General features: G+C 41.9%; 1 protein-coding gene across 6 annotated transcripts in view; it reads right to left on the bottom strand.

The window, feature by feature from the left end:
• Elmo1 (engulfment and cell motility 1) overlaps positions 1-13,842 on the bottom strand; it is a 518,869-nt gene that overhangs the window by 343,655 nt on the left and 161,372 nt on the right. For all 6 annotated transcript variants that reach the window (XM_029547332.1, XM_029547328.1, XM_029547330.1 and 3 more), the window contains one exon: positions 7,547-7,716. In XM_029547332.1, coding sequence (XP_029403192.1) covers positions 7,547-7,716 — 170 coding nt within the window. The remainder of the gene's footprint in view (positions 1-7,546; positions 7,717-13,842) is intronic.

Genomic DNA, 13,842 nt, shown 5'->3' with positions numbered 1-13,842 from the left:
CCTCCCCCCCCCCAATCATCTGACTTTTAGGATACTTATAGGAGCCTGCCTGGCACCTGATTTTCTTTCCTCATCTTCAATGACAAAGGCCGTTCTATGTCTAAGCTCACTGCCTTTCAGTCCTTTGAAGAGCAGGGCTTTGTATGAGGAGAAAGGAACAGAAGTGCAAATGCACACATTTATGTACTTGAGTGGTTGCTGAATGATTTCATTCTTCATGAGAAATTACAATCTATATCTAAATGTAACCCTGAGGCAAGAAAAAAATGATGGGAAAAGTTGAGGGTACATGAGAAAGGGAATAGACCCCTCACCTAGGAATCTGGTTGAAGTCTCTTGCCAATAAAGAAGAATCCCACACGTTAACAACTGCTTTTGCGTTTTTCCTTCCTAGATATAAGCTGCAGTTTTCTAGGAATCTCACTAGGAGTCCATTTGCAAGGGGGAGCATGGAGTAAATGCCTGTGAAAGCACAGAGCCTCCTGGCCTTATCTCCCTACCAGACCCTAACTCCAGGTTAGGAGTCTCCAAAGCATGCTCACTTATCTCAATTATAAAAAGAGAGGAAAGAGAAACATGGATTCTTAGCAAAATGGTATGCATGCCTAATACTAAGATAATTAATTATGAATCTCCTTGGGGGGGCCCATACCTATACTGGTGTATGTCTTACTCTGTGACTTTCCCCAAAGATGCCAGTACCTACACAATTGCATATGTCTTACATCTATGACTCCCTTGACTAATTCATACCCACTCCTGAGTGTGTCTTTTCCTCTTAGAAAAGCACACCCCAAGCTCTTGGGTGTAGCCTACATTTTCCACCATAACCTCTTTCTCACTTGTCAAGCTGAGACTTGAACTAAAATGTATTTAACAAAGCCCCCAACTCTGCCTCATTGTTTCAGCAAGTCTAGTCCTGCACGCCTGGTCCATTACTGCAGATGTCAAAGCAAAGCACCTGGTTCTGGCTAGCGTCAATGATCTAAAGATAAGGTTATAGGCTGCTGAGGGTGACAGTATCGACCTATGTCTGTTCCCACACTGCTGACAATTCTGCCAGGAACTCAAATAGCCACATGAAAGTTGAACTCTATGTAATTAATAAAACAGAAAAGTAGGTTTGTCCACTTCCCTTCCATTTCCCCTTCCTTTATTTAAAATAATATTTACATTTTACTTCCTTCCTTTATCAAAAAGTCATTGGCAGAATCAAAGAAGCAAGGAAGACTGGCAGGAGCAGACATATGCTAGGGACATTTTAAGAACCCAATGGAACCACAGGGAAATAGCACTTCTTTGGAAAATGTCTCATGGCAGGACTAAGGTTTAAATAAAGGGAACATTGTAGAGAGACAAAAAAGAAAACAATGTTCTGAAAATAATGGGAGACAGACAGAAGGACACAGAGACTGCAGAGCCACCACGGGTCAAGCCTGGGAGAAGAGGACCATGCAATAAATAATACTAGTGGCAGAGGACAACGTACTGAACAAACAGGAGTAAAGGATCTGTTTGGCTGTAAAGGGTGATGTGGCCATAAACTTTAAGGAGAAAAACTCTAGGGTAGTCATAGAAACCTGATTTATGAACCTCTGTTGTGTCACTGTGCTAACCACAGCCAATTTAAAATACCAACATGACATCCTTGAGCTCACATCTAGAATAGTTATACAGAAATGACAAGGAGCTAGCCAAACATCTCATTAACAAAGGATAAGACTCGACCAGAACACTAGACTGGGGAGTCTGTGCTACAGACAGAAGGTGCTAACTACACCATGCAGAGACAGTACTGCTGCAGAGCACTCGGGTGGGAACCATCACTGACACAAGCCATTCAGAAAAGAACTTCAGATCTGGAGTGAAACTGGGGTGACAGATTCAATTTTGCATGATTTCATAGTTATTTTCTTAAAAATCATTTCTTAATCAATTTAAATTTTAAAGAAATGTTGCAATAAATATACCTAAAACTAATCAAGTGGCCAAATGCAACAAAGAGACATCATGTGGCCTCAAGAGGACCAAATTTTAAAGGACCCAGCGGGTATTTATGATGAGGGAGAGGCTATGGGTCTGATCTTGAGAAAAAAGTAGATAAAGGCGGAGGAAAACACCCAGGTTTCCATGGACAACTGTGCAAATGTGGGCAACACAGCCGTCTGCACTATCAAGCTCTCCCAGGCTGACCTGAAGGCATTTTACAGCTCTGTATCCTATAGATAATGAACGATGCTATTGTCCTGTCTGGCAGCGATTTAATTGGCTTCCTCAGGCTTGTGGAAAACCAGTTTGTATCCATTTGCAATTCCTCTCAACATTCCTTTGCTCCCAATAAATCTGGGCTCTTTTGACTTTTCTTTGAAAATATTTCAGCCTGTCTGGTTCCCTCATATTCTATGGGTAAAGTAAAGTCTTTTAACGCATGGCCATGTCTATATTTACATGAGAGAATAATACTACCTCTCTCTGAAGAGTATCTTTAACAAACTACTATTGAGCCAGCCCGATTGGCGAATATTCTAGAAAGTTCCTGGAAATATGCCTCGACTAAAGCAGTTGCATGACTAATGTTCTGGTTAGCCCTGTTATTAATGGTTCTCTTTCCACTTGTGTGTCTGACCTAATATCCTTGTGACTGTCTGGTGAAACCTTTTCAAATACATTAAATTAGGAGACCACTAGTCTCTACCAAGCCCAAAGCTAAGAGTGGCATCAGATGGCCTCAGAGGCCTCTAATAGGCTCTCCAACTTTATTGTAACCTGCCTCTCTGATGATTTCACCAATGTATTTTGATTTTTGATTTTCTGCTCTGTTACTCTGAAACATCATGAAACTGCTTCCACACTGGAATATAGAATTTAGCCTCTCTCTCTCTCTCTCTCTCTCTCACACACACACACACACACACACACACACACACACACACACACACCTCTGTGTCAGTAGTTCTGTGCAACACTCAAAGAGCACATGCCTGACTAAAGGAATGGGGTCTACAAATGCTTCCTCAGTGTGCGCGTTAACAACTCCAAAGCTACAGCGCCCTCAGTGTGCACAGTCATTTCCACCACAATCTCACAGTACTCAGAAAAGGCAACGGCTCCAGTTCAGGGAAGTGAAACCAATTTGAGGAATGAAGTTTATTCCTCTGCCACTACAGTAGCAACTTCTACACAACACGTATGCACACAGCACCTGGCAAAGAATGGGATGATTGGCTCCATGATATTTTAAAGATAATTACACAAGGGCTTTCCCTATCGCTAAATGATTATGAAAAATGTCCTTTTATTTAAAAAGCTAAGTTTATGAGAAATAATCTCTGCCCAACAAGTTAGTCAACAATTGTTAATTTCACAGTTTAGAGAGAGCCCCTGGAATGTATCAGTATTCCTAGGAACACTAGAAAGTATATGGATTACCAGCTCAGCGATGGCACGGGTAAGTGTTCCAGGGAACAATAAAGTATCAGGATAGCCCCACAAGCTGCTGAATGTTTCTTACTGGGAAACAGTTTAAAAGTCCTATATCCTCTAAGATAGTAGTCTTATTCTAACAAAACAATCTAAGGATGTGTGTTCGTGTGTGTGTGTGTGTGTGTGTGTGTGTGTGTGTGTAATGTGTGCTTGAGTTTATGTGCACTACATGTTTGCAGATACCCAGAGGCCAGCGAACTTCCGAATCCCCAAAACTCAGGATACAAATCGGTGTGAGCTTCCTGATGTGGGTGCTGGGAACTGAACCAGGGTCCTAGGCAAAATGAAGCTTGTTTCTTCTGAACTATCTCTCTACTCCCTATAAAGTATTTAAATAGTCACAGTTGTAAGTTCAAAAAATGTAATCAGAACAAGATCACAAAATAATCTGAAAATGATGAAAATTCCTTACAGTACAGGTATAATTTACCAAGACAGGTATCCTTTGATTTAGTGTACTATCTGCATATCAACTGCATTTCAACTATCTTCTAAAAAATAAAAAACATATGTGGAAAATTACAACAAAGTAAAAGAATACCATAGAAACCTCAGGCATACGTATATTTAAAATAACATGGTGATACGTGAAGATGACAAACATGGTTGCTTGTAAGCATTCTTATCTTTTATCCTTTTCCTTCCATACATTTTATACATTTAACAATGAATATGATTTCATAAGGAATGCATTAATCTATAGTGACTGGGTTCTTGAGAAGCAGAGGGTTTGCATCCTCTGGTCTTGGCTGGGCTGTCCAGGGCGGTGTTCTGGCTGGCTCAGATGCTTATGCGGTCATGTTCCCTCAAACTGCCAAGTAGGAAGGAAACTGTAAGTGCTCTGCCCTCCATTCTTGGAAAAGTCCTCTGTTGTCTGTCCCCAGCAATGACTGGCCACTGAATAGGGAGGGGTGATGAGTGATCTGCACAGTTGTTGGTGTGTGTGTGTGTGTGTGTGTTTGTGTGTGTGAGACTTGACTGAATGACACATATTTTCCTTCTCTGGATTCAAGTCAGAGATATGACTTGCAGTCTCTGAATAGTGGCCTTTTGTTCTCCACCATTCATCAACATCCTTCCCCTTGCTCCTGTTGGGCAATGTATTTCCCCACAACCGTTATTTGTTTCCATACCTGCTTCAGTTAGAATGCAGGGGTAAAACTTTCAACACTCCACAAGGATGGAAACGTTCATTCCAGGCTGGCAGTCCTGCTCTCTGCCAAAGTGGCACTGTGCTCAGGGACACTGTGCTTCTCTTTGTTATGGATTTCACCCCAAGCCTCTCCTGGTACCAGCTGGGGAGGGACTTTAAGGAAGCCCTGGGTAAGGGCAAGTAGCTCAAACTGCCTGAATGTCATCATTACTACAAGTGAGGAGAAAATTTTCAGTGCTCTTTCTTCAGTATTTCCTAAGACTTTCCACAAGCCCCACTAGGGAAACATCCACCTTCCCAGCATGCTCTCTGCCTAGGAAGGCATGACAGAACAGCTTTCCAGCTGCAGAGATTTCTACTCCAAAAGATCCTGGTAATTAATTAAAGTCTTGCTCTATGTTCAACCAAGAATTCACTTTACTTTTAAGAAAAATGTCTTTTTCTTTTCCTTTTAATTTAAGCAAAAGATCAGAAAAGTGTCTGGGGATCAAATAAGTCACCTGCAATGTGGGATTGGCCAAGGGGAGAAAAGAGGCCTTGGGGTTTCATGCCTACTTCCTTAGTCTTCAAAAACAGCACGGCTTTGATTTTATGCAAAAGAGTAAGGGAACACAGAAGAAATCCCAAGAGAAGTCCTCTCTTTCCAGAAAAGTAGCATGGTGGGAATGTGGAAGAAAAATGCAAAAGAGAAGGCATCCAAGATCTGGTCTCCCGCTGCTTAAACTGTCTGAAACTTGACAGGACATGTCAAGTTGCAATGGCTGAATACAAGCGACTGCCATGTTAATTAGTGTTCTTTTGAAAATAAAAATAAGTCCTGAAATGCACTGCTCACATATAAAATGTATTGTTTGTTCACAAGGAACATCTGGTGTTGACATCCTCTCTCAGTGTAAATGAGCGCCATGATATGACTAAGACCTGCCTTTGAGAATCTGGAGCTAGACATAGGGGTTACTCTGAATACAACACCAGGCTACGACAATCCATGGAGACAGGCAATAGGATAGGTGAGACGTGAGAATCTTAACAAGGTATGGACATTCTTTTCTTGACAAACAAAAGTGGTAGTGGTCTTTTGATGAGTGTTAAAGGCTGAACTATGACCTCCACAAAATTCATATGTAGAAGCTGCAACCTCCGGTACTTCAGGATGGAACTTCAACTGGAGACAGGACCTTGCAAGGGCTGATTACTTCGGAATAAGGCCATTCAAATGGGATGTAATCCAATCTGGCAGGTGTCTCTGAGAGGAGCATGTCTGAATACCAGGTGATACTAGGGTACCATGTGGAAAAGGCATGGGAGAACACAGGGAGAAGGCAGCCATCTGTATGGTAAGGATAGACCTCAGAAGAAACAAACCATAGCAATGCCTTCCAGCCTTCAGAAAGGGGGAGGAGGAGCATTTTTGTTGCTAAACTTACCAGTCTCTGGAATTGTGTTATAGCACTCTTACCTGACTGATGCCATGGGACAGTAAAATGGAGAGGGTCTGGATATGCAGGCTTTATTGACTAAACACAGTGGCCAGCCACAACCTTGTATTCGCGATACATAACACATGACTTGGAGGCCTTTACTATTCAAGTTGTAATTATTATTGCCATCCTTGTAAATTCAGATGTATGCACACAACTGATTCAAACTATAAAGATTAAAAAGCTAAAGTGCCCAGATACCTTGAGATATATATATATATATACTGCCACTAGAACATTCCCCTTGCAAATATTACCACTGGAACATATCAGCAAATTTAGTAGCAGCTTTCTACCCTAATCTAGCAGGGTAGCAAATGTCCCTGAAGCAGAAGTAAGCAGAAAGGCTCACTGTGTCCAGGAGGATCAGTGGCCATCTGGTGAGGAGATATGGTAATGACACACTCATCCCAGTCAAAAAGGGATTCTCCACTGCATACTGGAATCCAAAATAAAAGGATGGGTAAGCCTGTGATAGTCAACAGGAACTTGAAAAGCTTTCTGATCACCTTGCAGATGGGTCTCTGAACACGCCTCTGACAAGATCATCCATGTACAAAGACCTACCACTATGGGGGGCACCATTCCCACAGCTGGGATGCTGCATTGTACAAAAAGGAGAAAGTGAGTGAGCTTCCTGACTGTGGATGCAATGTGAGCAGCATTCCCTAAGCTTCACCACGAGGGACTTCCCCATGGCAACTTCACCATGATGGACTACAGACTTAACCGTGAAACACACTCCTCCATTATGAGAACACAAGCTCCCTCCGGGCCTCGCTCAATGTCCCATCCTCTATAAGGATGAGATGCAACTGGCCCAGCCTCCAGCCCTCTGCCCTCAGCAGGAATTAATAACTAACTCAATTCTAACTGTATAATAATCTCCACCAATTCTGGAAAGACGAGGCTCACATTGAAACAAATTCTGCCACCATTCTGCATACCCAATAAATACATATTACTTTAAATTTTTAGTTATGCATGTTTTAATCATTAAAGCACTCCTTCTGAAAAGTATTTTAAGAGTGGTCTAAATGCCTCAGAACATATGATCACATTCTGATTTTTATTCCAGGCAGAGAAAGGAAGCTATCTTGGATAAGCAAGGAGTCTGAGGGATTAATAGTCTAGAGAATTATAGGTTTAGTGTGGGCTAGGCCTTTTGAGGCAATGTATTTAATGTACCTCAGTACTGTGAAAATTCAGGTGCTCAGGGACTCTTAGCATGCTCCACCCCATAACTGGTATGTGAAGGATACAGCTATGGGAATCACAAAACCGTGACCTGCCGATATGTTCAGGTCACTTTTCACAGAGTCAGGTCAAGGTCTAGTCTTTAAAGCGGGAACCTGCCAGAATAAAGAAGGTAGCAGACACCGCAGTACTGGAGTGGACAGAGGGAGAGATAAGGAGGAAGCATGCTTACTCAGTGCCACTTTCCACCATTTGAGTTAGGAGTGAGATGCCATCCAGGTTTATGAACTCCTGAGCAAAGGTAACATCCCGGGAGAGGCTGGCCAAGTCCTTCAGGGCTTCCAACTTGGCATCCATACTTGATGACTGTATTCGTTCATGGAGCTGCTGGGCATTCTGAGCCTTTCATGAGGAGGGAAAAACAGAAAGAAGATAAGTATATGCTATTAATGTGTGTGTGTGTGTGTGTGTGTGTGTGTGTGTGTGTGTGTGTGTGTGTACAAAAGCACAGAAATCAGTGAGTCCCTGGTAGATGAATATGCACAGGCAAGAAGCATAGGCTATATGTGCACAGAAGCAAGGCACTTCAGCAGCAGGTGTCCATTGGAAAGACCCCCTCCCTCCATCGCTCCATCCTTCCTTCCAGGAGGAAAATAACAGGGCCCAGTTCATGGAAGAACGAAGAACAAGGGCAAGTGCACATGAATATTAAAGCCTGCAAACTGATAGGGTGTGACAGACAGGAAGAGAAAGGGAGGATGTTTACTTTTTCAATAAAATTATTATCTACAAGTGACAAAAAGCTACTTGCTTAGTTAAGCAATTACACAAATTTATACATCATGATTACCCATTCAGTGCAAACTCTGAGTAATAACTGCCTGCATTCAGAAGCATCATTAGACACACAAAGGAGTCTTTGCAGTTTCCAGCAGCATGTACTTCTCACACACTGGCTACTTGCTGTATGAAATTAAAACAGAAGAACTCCAGGTACAATTAACAGCTCTACCTAGAACTAATGTTCTCCTTGCTGCGGCTTCTGCATACAGAGCTTCGGAGAACCAGTGGGACACAGAGCTAAACAAAGATCTCTCGACCCAGGAATGCCGAATGGCAGAGAAGAACCTAAAAAAATGTTCAACATCCTTAATCATCAGAGAAATGCAAATCAAAAAAACAACCATAAGATTCCACCTCACACCAGTTAGAATGGCTATGATCAAAACCTCAGGTAACAGCAGATGCTGGCGAGGTTGTGGAGAAAGAGGAACACTCCTCCATTACTGGTGGGATTGCAAGCTTGCACAAACACTCTGGAAATCAGTCTGGCGGTTCCTCAGAAAACTAGACATAGTACTACTGGCAGACCCAGCAATACCTCTTCTGGGCATATTCCCCAGAAGATGTTCCAACTGGTAAAAAGGACACATGTTCCACTGTGTTCATAATAGCCCTATTTATAATAGCCAGAAGCTGGAAAGAAACCAGATGTCCCTCAAGAGAAGAATGGATACAGAAAATGTGGTACATTTACACAATGGAGTACTACTCAGCTACTAAAAACAATGAATTAATGAAATTCTTAGGCAAATGGATGGATCTGGAGGATATCATCCTGAGTAAGCTAATCCAATCACAAAAGAAGTCACTTGATATGTACTCACTGATAAGTGGATATTAGCCCAGAAACCTAGAATACCCAAGATCCAATCTCCAAAACATAAGAAAATCAAGAAGAAGGAAGATCAACACGTGGATACTTCATTCCTCCCTAAAATAGGGAATAAAATACCCATGGAAGGAGTTGCAGAGACAAAGTTTGGATCTAAGAGGAAGGATGGACCATCCAGAGACTGCCCCACCTGGGGGTCCATCCCATAATCAGCCATCAAACGCAGACACTATTGCATATGCCAGCAAGATTTTGCTGAAAGGACACTGATATAGCTGTCACTTGTGAGGTATGCCAGTGCCTGGCAAATAAAGTGCCTAGTTGGCCATCATTGGGAAGAGAGGCTCCTTGGTCTTGCAAACTTTATATGCCCCATACAGGGGAATGCCAGGGCCAAGAAGTGGGAGTGAGTGGGTAGGGAAGCAGGGAGGGGGGAGGGTATAGGGGACTTTCGGGATAGCATTTGAAATGTATATGAAGGAAATATCGAATAAAATAATTTTAAAAAATAATAAAACAGATACTCCTTTCTCCAAATATTTATGGGTACATAGAATTGCAATGGGTACTCCAAATTTGGATGTTTTGATGAATATTTTAAACTGATATAACACTGACCTAGCATAATTAACCAAAGTGAGTCACTGTGAATTCCTTGCAAACTACATTTTTATCCACAGGATATCATTTTCTCTACAGATTATAACAACTCAGAAATTGCCTCACTTATCTCAACATCATTGATTAAAATTGCAGTATTTGATGATATGATCAGGATTAACAGCCAACCGTCACGCACAGTGTGGTTATCACCCCTTATTCTAAAACCTTGATGAAGTAATTCATTTAATCTGAACTGAGTCCAATCACATAAACACTTGCTATTTTCTTCATCCGACAAAGGAAACTGAAGTGGCATGGACGCTAAGTGACAGACATGCCCCAGCTCACACAGCTCATAGTTGGCTGAGATAAAACAAGGGCAGCTCACCTCTGCAGCACAGCATTCAACAGAGATAGAGGTCTCCAAAAACATCTGCTCAACAAGCTCAGGCTACCATCCCATGCTGAAACGATGTTCCACATCAGTAAGATTCAGCATCTTGCAGCAATAGTGGGACTAGGCAACTCTGGTTCTATTTCCAAGTCCCCCCTCCGTCCTTCCCATCCGGGCCACTGTGAAGTCTTCCAGCTCCACTGTACCAGGAAGAAAATCTGCCCCACCTTTAAGGCTGTGCAGTTTTCAGCAAAGATCTTTTGCTGAGTAGAAATCTATTGTGCAACTCTTTCTTGTTCGTTAGTTATGCCTTTGATAGAAAACTACTTCAAGGTAAATTAATTAATTAGTTCATTTAAAATAAGGGAAGAGGGACAACCACCAAAACCTGGGCACAGAAGTCAAGACTGAAAGAGTACCTCCCAAATCTTAAGACCATGTACAGATGGAAACTGTTTACCAAGAGAATCACACATGAGCAGCTCAGCAGTGTCTGACTGGTGATGGCTCTCAGCCGAGGACGGTCCCAGTGGCAGCATGGAAACTCCTACAGATTGTGCAAAATATGCACACTACTTAGAGTCCATAGACTCCAAGGCCCTATACATTTCTCTGGGAAAATACTCTGTCCTCATTGGTCCAAAGGCCTGAAAACTGTGTGTGCTGGTTCTGGGTGGTGGTTTTGTGTGTTTGTTTGTTTGTTTGTTTGTTGTTTTTCCCCTTGAGGCAAGCCACGTTCCTTTCCTGGAATTTCCTGAAGTAGCAACTGAACTGAAAGCTCCGTGCTGTACTCTCAACCTTCCTTGTTTGCCTAGGAGAGGTCATCATCTTCATCTCCACTCTCACTTAAAGCATGGGAGGGGGCACAAAGAAGGCTTGTGGGGCTAAAGCAATCTAGTGTGGCCTTGTACAAAGCTCCTTGGTCGCTGTGACATCAGCTCTGCCACTGATCTCTCCAAGTGAGACCTATTTTCCCATAAGTAAATCCACCCAAGAAGTGGGATGGGATTATATGGAAGGTTCCCTGCAACCTACAAATCGACAGCTAAGCAGGAACCCCCTCCCTCCCCCATCATGAGTGGGCCAGGAGTGCTGTCCAATCAAAATATTACATGGAACTGACAGGATACTGTTAATGCAGCATCTGTGCAGAGGGAACTGGAAGAAGTTGGATGGGTATTCATCTGTTCCAATCTCTAATAGATCTAGATACCAAAATTTTCACTCGACAGAATAAAGCTAAAGAAGAAAAGTCTTAAATGATCAAACTGGGTTATAAAAAAGGAAATTTCTTGTCTAAATATCAATCAATGACAGAAAAGCACACAATTTTGCTTAAAACTCTTCTCTGATATAGTTTTTTAATCATCTATTTTAAAACAAGGTTAAGCCTCATAATCCTTACACTCTGACTCATAGATACTTCTGGAAAGTTTATTCTGAGTCTTGCACATGTGAAAGACAGCAACAAACAAGATTTACTCACTTTGGGGTGAGAGAAGGACACTTTAAAATAATAGAAATAAAAATTAAATAACGTGTTGCTAACATGGAGGGCTATGGCAGAAAACAACGGGAGAGTTCTTTAGGTGGGGTGATCCAAGAACAAGCTGCCAAAGGAAGGCAGTGTCAACCATGCATACTGAGTTGGGAGGATTCCGTAGGCAGAAGGGCTGGTGAGTGAAGCTCTACAGGTGAAGCAAGCCTGGAGTATCTGGAGGGATAGGCAAGAAGACCCCTGGAAGGTTGAAACACAAATGGAAGGGGAATGGGACAGAAGAGGTGACAGGACACAAAGCCATTGTGCTCCAGGATATCAAGAGCTGGGGACCTCTTGGGTGGTGATGTGCCTCTGGGAAATGATGCATTTGAACATCTAATGCGGATGTCTGCTGCATCAAATAGGAGACCTCAAAGTAGTGCTTACATTCACACAGCAGATGCTCATGTTGAACTTGTGACGGAGGATGGCATATGTGAAATTACTAACCAAATTCCAAGAAAATGTGAGACAGAATATAGCTGTGTGAGATAGATAGGTATATTGTTTAATAAGCGTATTAAGGGCAGTGAGTCTGTTTGTAAAGGCAGAGTACATGCATACAAGGAATGTTTGTGTCCACTAGCACACCAACTCCAGGAGAAGAAATATGCTAGACTTGCTAAATAGAATCTTAGAATCTGCAATAGTACCTGGCACTAACAAGGAATTTGAAAGATGTCACTAAAAAAAGTAATTTATGTTTATATATATATATATATATATATATATATATATATATATATATATTTATACAAATTAAAATGTGACTAGTTGATAATTTTCTTTGTATCAAGCTTGGTTTTATTATTCCATAATGATTCTGTATTGCTTTCATATTTGAGATGAAAAAAAAAGAAAAAAGAACCATGATTATGAAAAAGCAAGATGGCCAGGTGGTGGTGGCACACACCTTAAATCCCAGCACTTGGGAGGCAGAGGCAGGAGGATTTCTGAGTTTGAGGCCAGCCTGATCTACAGAGTGAGTTCCAGGACAGCCAGGGCTATACAGAGAAACCCTGTCTCAAAAGAAAAAAAGAAAGAAAGAAAGGAAGGAAGGAAGGAAGGAAGGAAGGAAGGAAGGAAGGAAGGAAGAAACAAAGAAAGAAAAGCAAGATGGCTTTGGTTCCAATTTTCCAGGATTAGTACAGTTAAGAGTTTATCAGGGAGCATATCAGATAGTTAATTTCATTCCCTGGTACTATTTCAAAGACAGGAAACAAGTTTCACTTCAAGCCACTCAAGTAGTTCAGATTGATGGAAAGGTTCTGGGCTTGGGAGAGGTGATCCATGAGGAGTCACCTGGAGACACAGGAAGGGTCCCAAGGTACGAACACACAGAACTGGCCACCTCTGCTCCTAAAGTAACCCCCTTCCAAACATCCAGCATAATTCTAGCCCTATAAGGTCAATTTAAAAGTGAAATGTTTTTATGTTTCTGAAAATTCCTTAAATTCACGCTTTGCAGCTTTTCCCAAATGCGCATCTGCACCTCCATGTGGATGATGCTGGGAGCATGTGACCTACCACTCGCTGACCCTACCATCTGTCCTCTCGCCTAGGTTCTTCAGATTGAGGCTTCTAAAGCATTGGGGAAAATAGAACACAGACATTGTGTAATTCTTTCAATTTTTGTGTGGGAGGCACTGAGGTCTTGTGCTCACAGATAAGCTTCAGGCGAACCTTGGAAAGTTAAACACACAGTGCTGTTCCTTCAAGAGAAAGAATGTAAATACTTGCTATCTACCCAGTAGGCTGGGAACGGACGTGCTTTCTAGACTGGAGAACTTTGCACTCCCTGTGTGGCCAGAGAGAACACTAGACCCTCCCCAGGACTCTTGTCATCAGTCTGTTTTTCTCAGCCAATCTATACAACCTCTTTATGGAAGGTATCAGGCCTACTTTACGAAGTTTCTGTGTAGCCATATCTGACTTTTATTTTCGTGTATTTTGTTCCTCAAAGAGATTTATGTATGCTTTGTTGGGCATGCATGATTAATGATGACCAGAGAAATTTTCCCCAAATTGTTCTATGCTTACATATGCCTAAAATAAAGCACTCGGGGTCAGACTCCAGAAGTTTGAACCAACACCAGGGTCTGGGTTCCCAATGAGCAGAACTGCTTTCTTGTCTCCTATGGATCATCTCTCTCTGAAGGCCGGTTACAGTTAGAAAGAACCCACTCATTTTTCAAACCAGTGCAGATTTAAAAATCCATATCCATTTATAATACTACAATTCTTGTTGATAAGCATCTCTGATAACCTGAAGCTATAGAGAATGACTGATATATCAAAATCTTTCTTGTCACCATA

Source organism: Mus pahari, chromosome 16 (assembly GCF_900095145.1).
Source record: "Mus pahari chromosome 16, PAHARI_EIJ_v1.1, whole genome shotgun sequence".
Classification (NCBI taxonomy): Eukaryota; Metazoa; Chordata; class Mammalia; order Rodentia; family Muridae; genus Mus; species Mus pahari.
The sequence above is the reverse complement of the archived record's forward strand: the minus strand, read 5'-3'. Positions and strand labels throughout refer to the sequence as shown.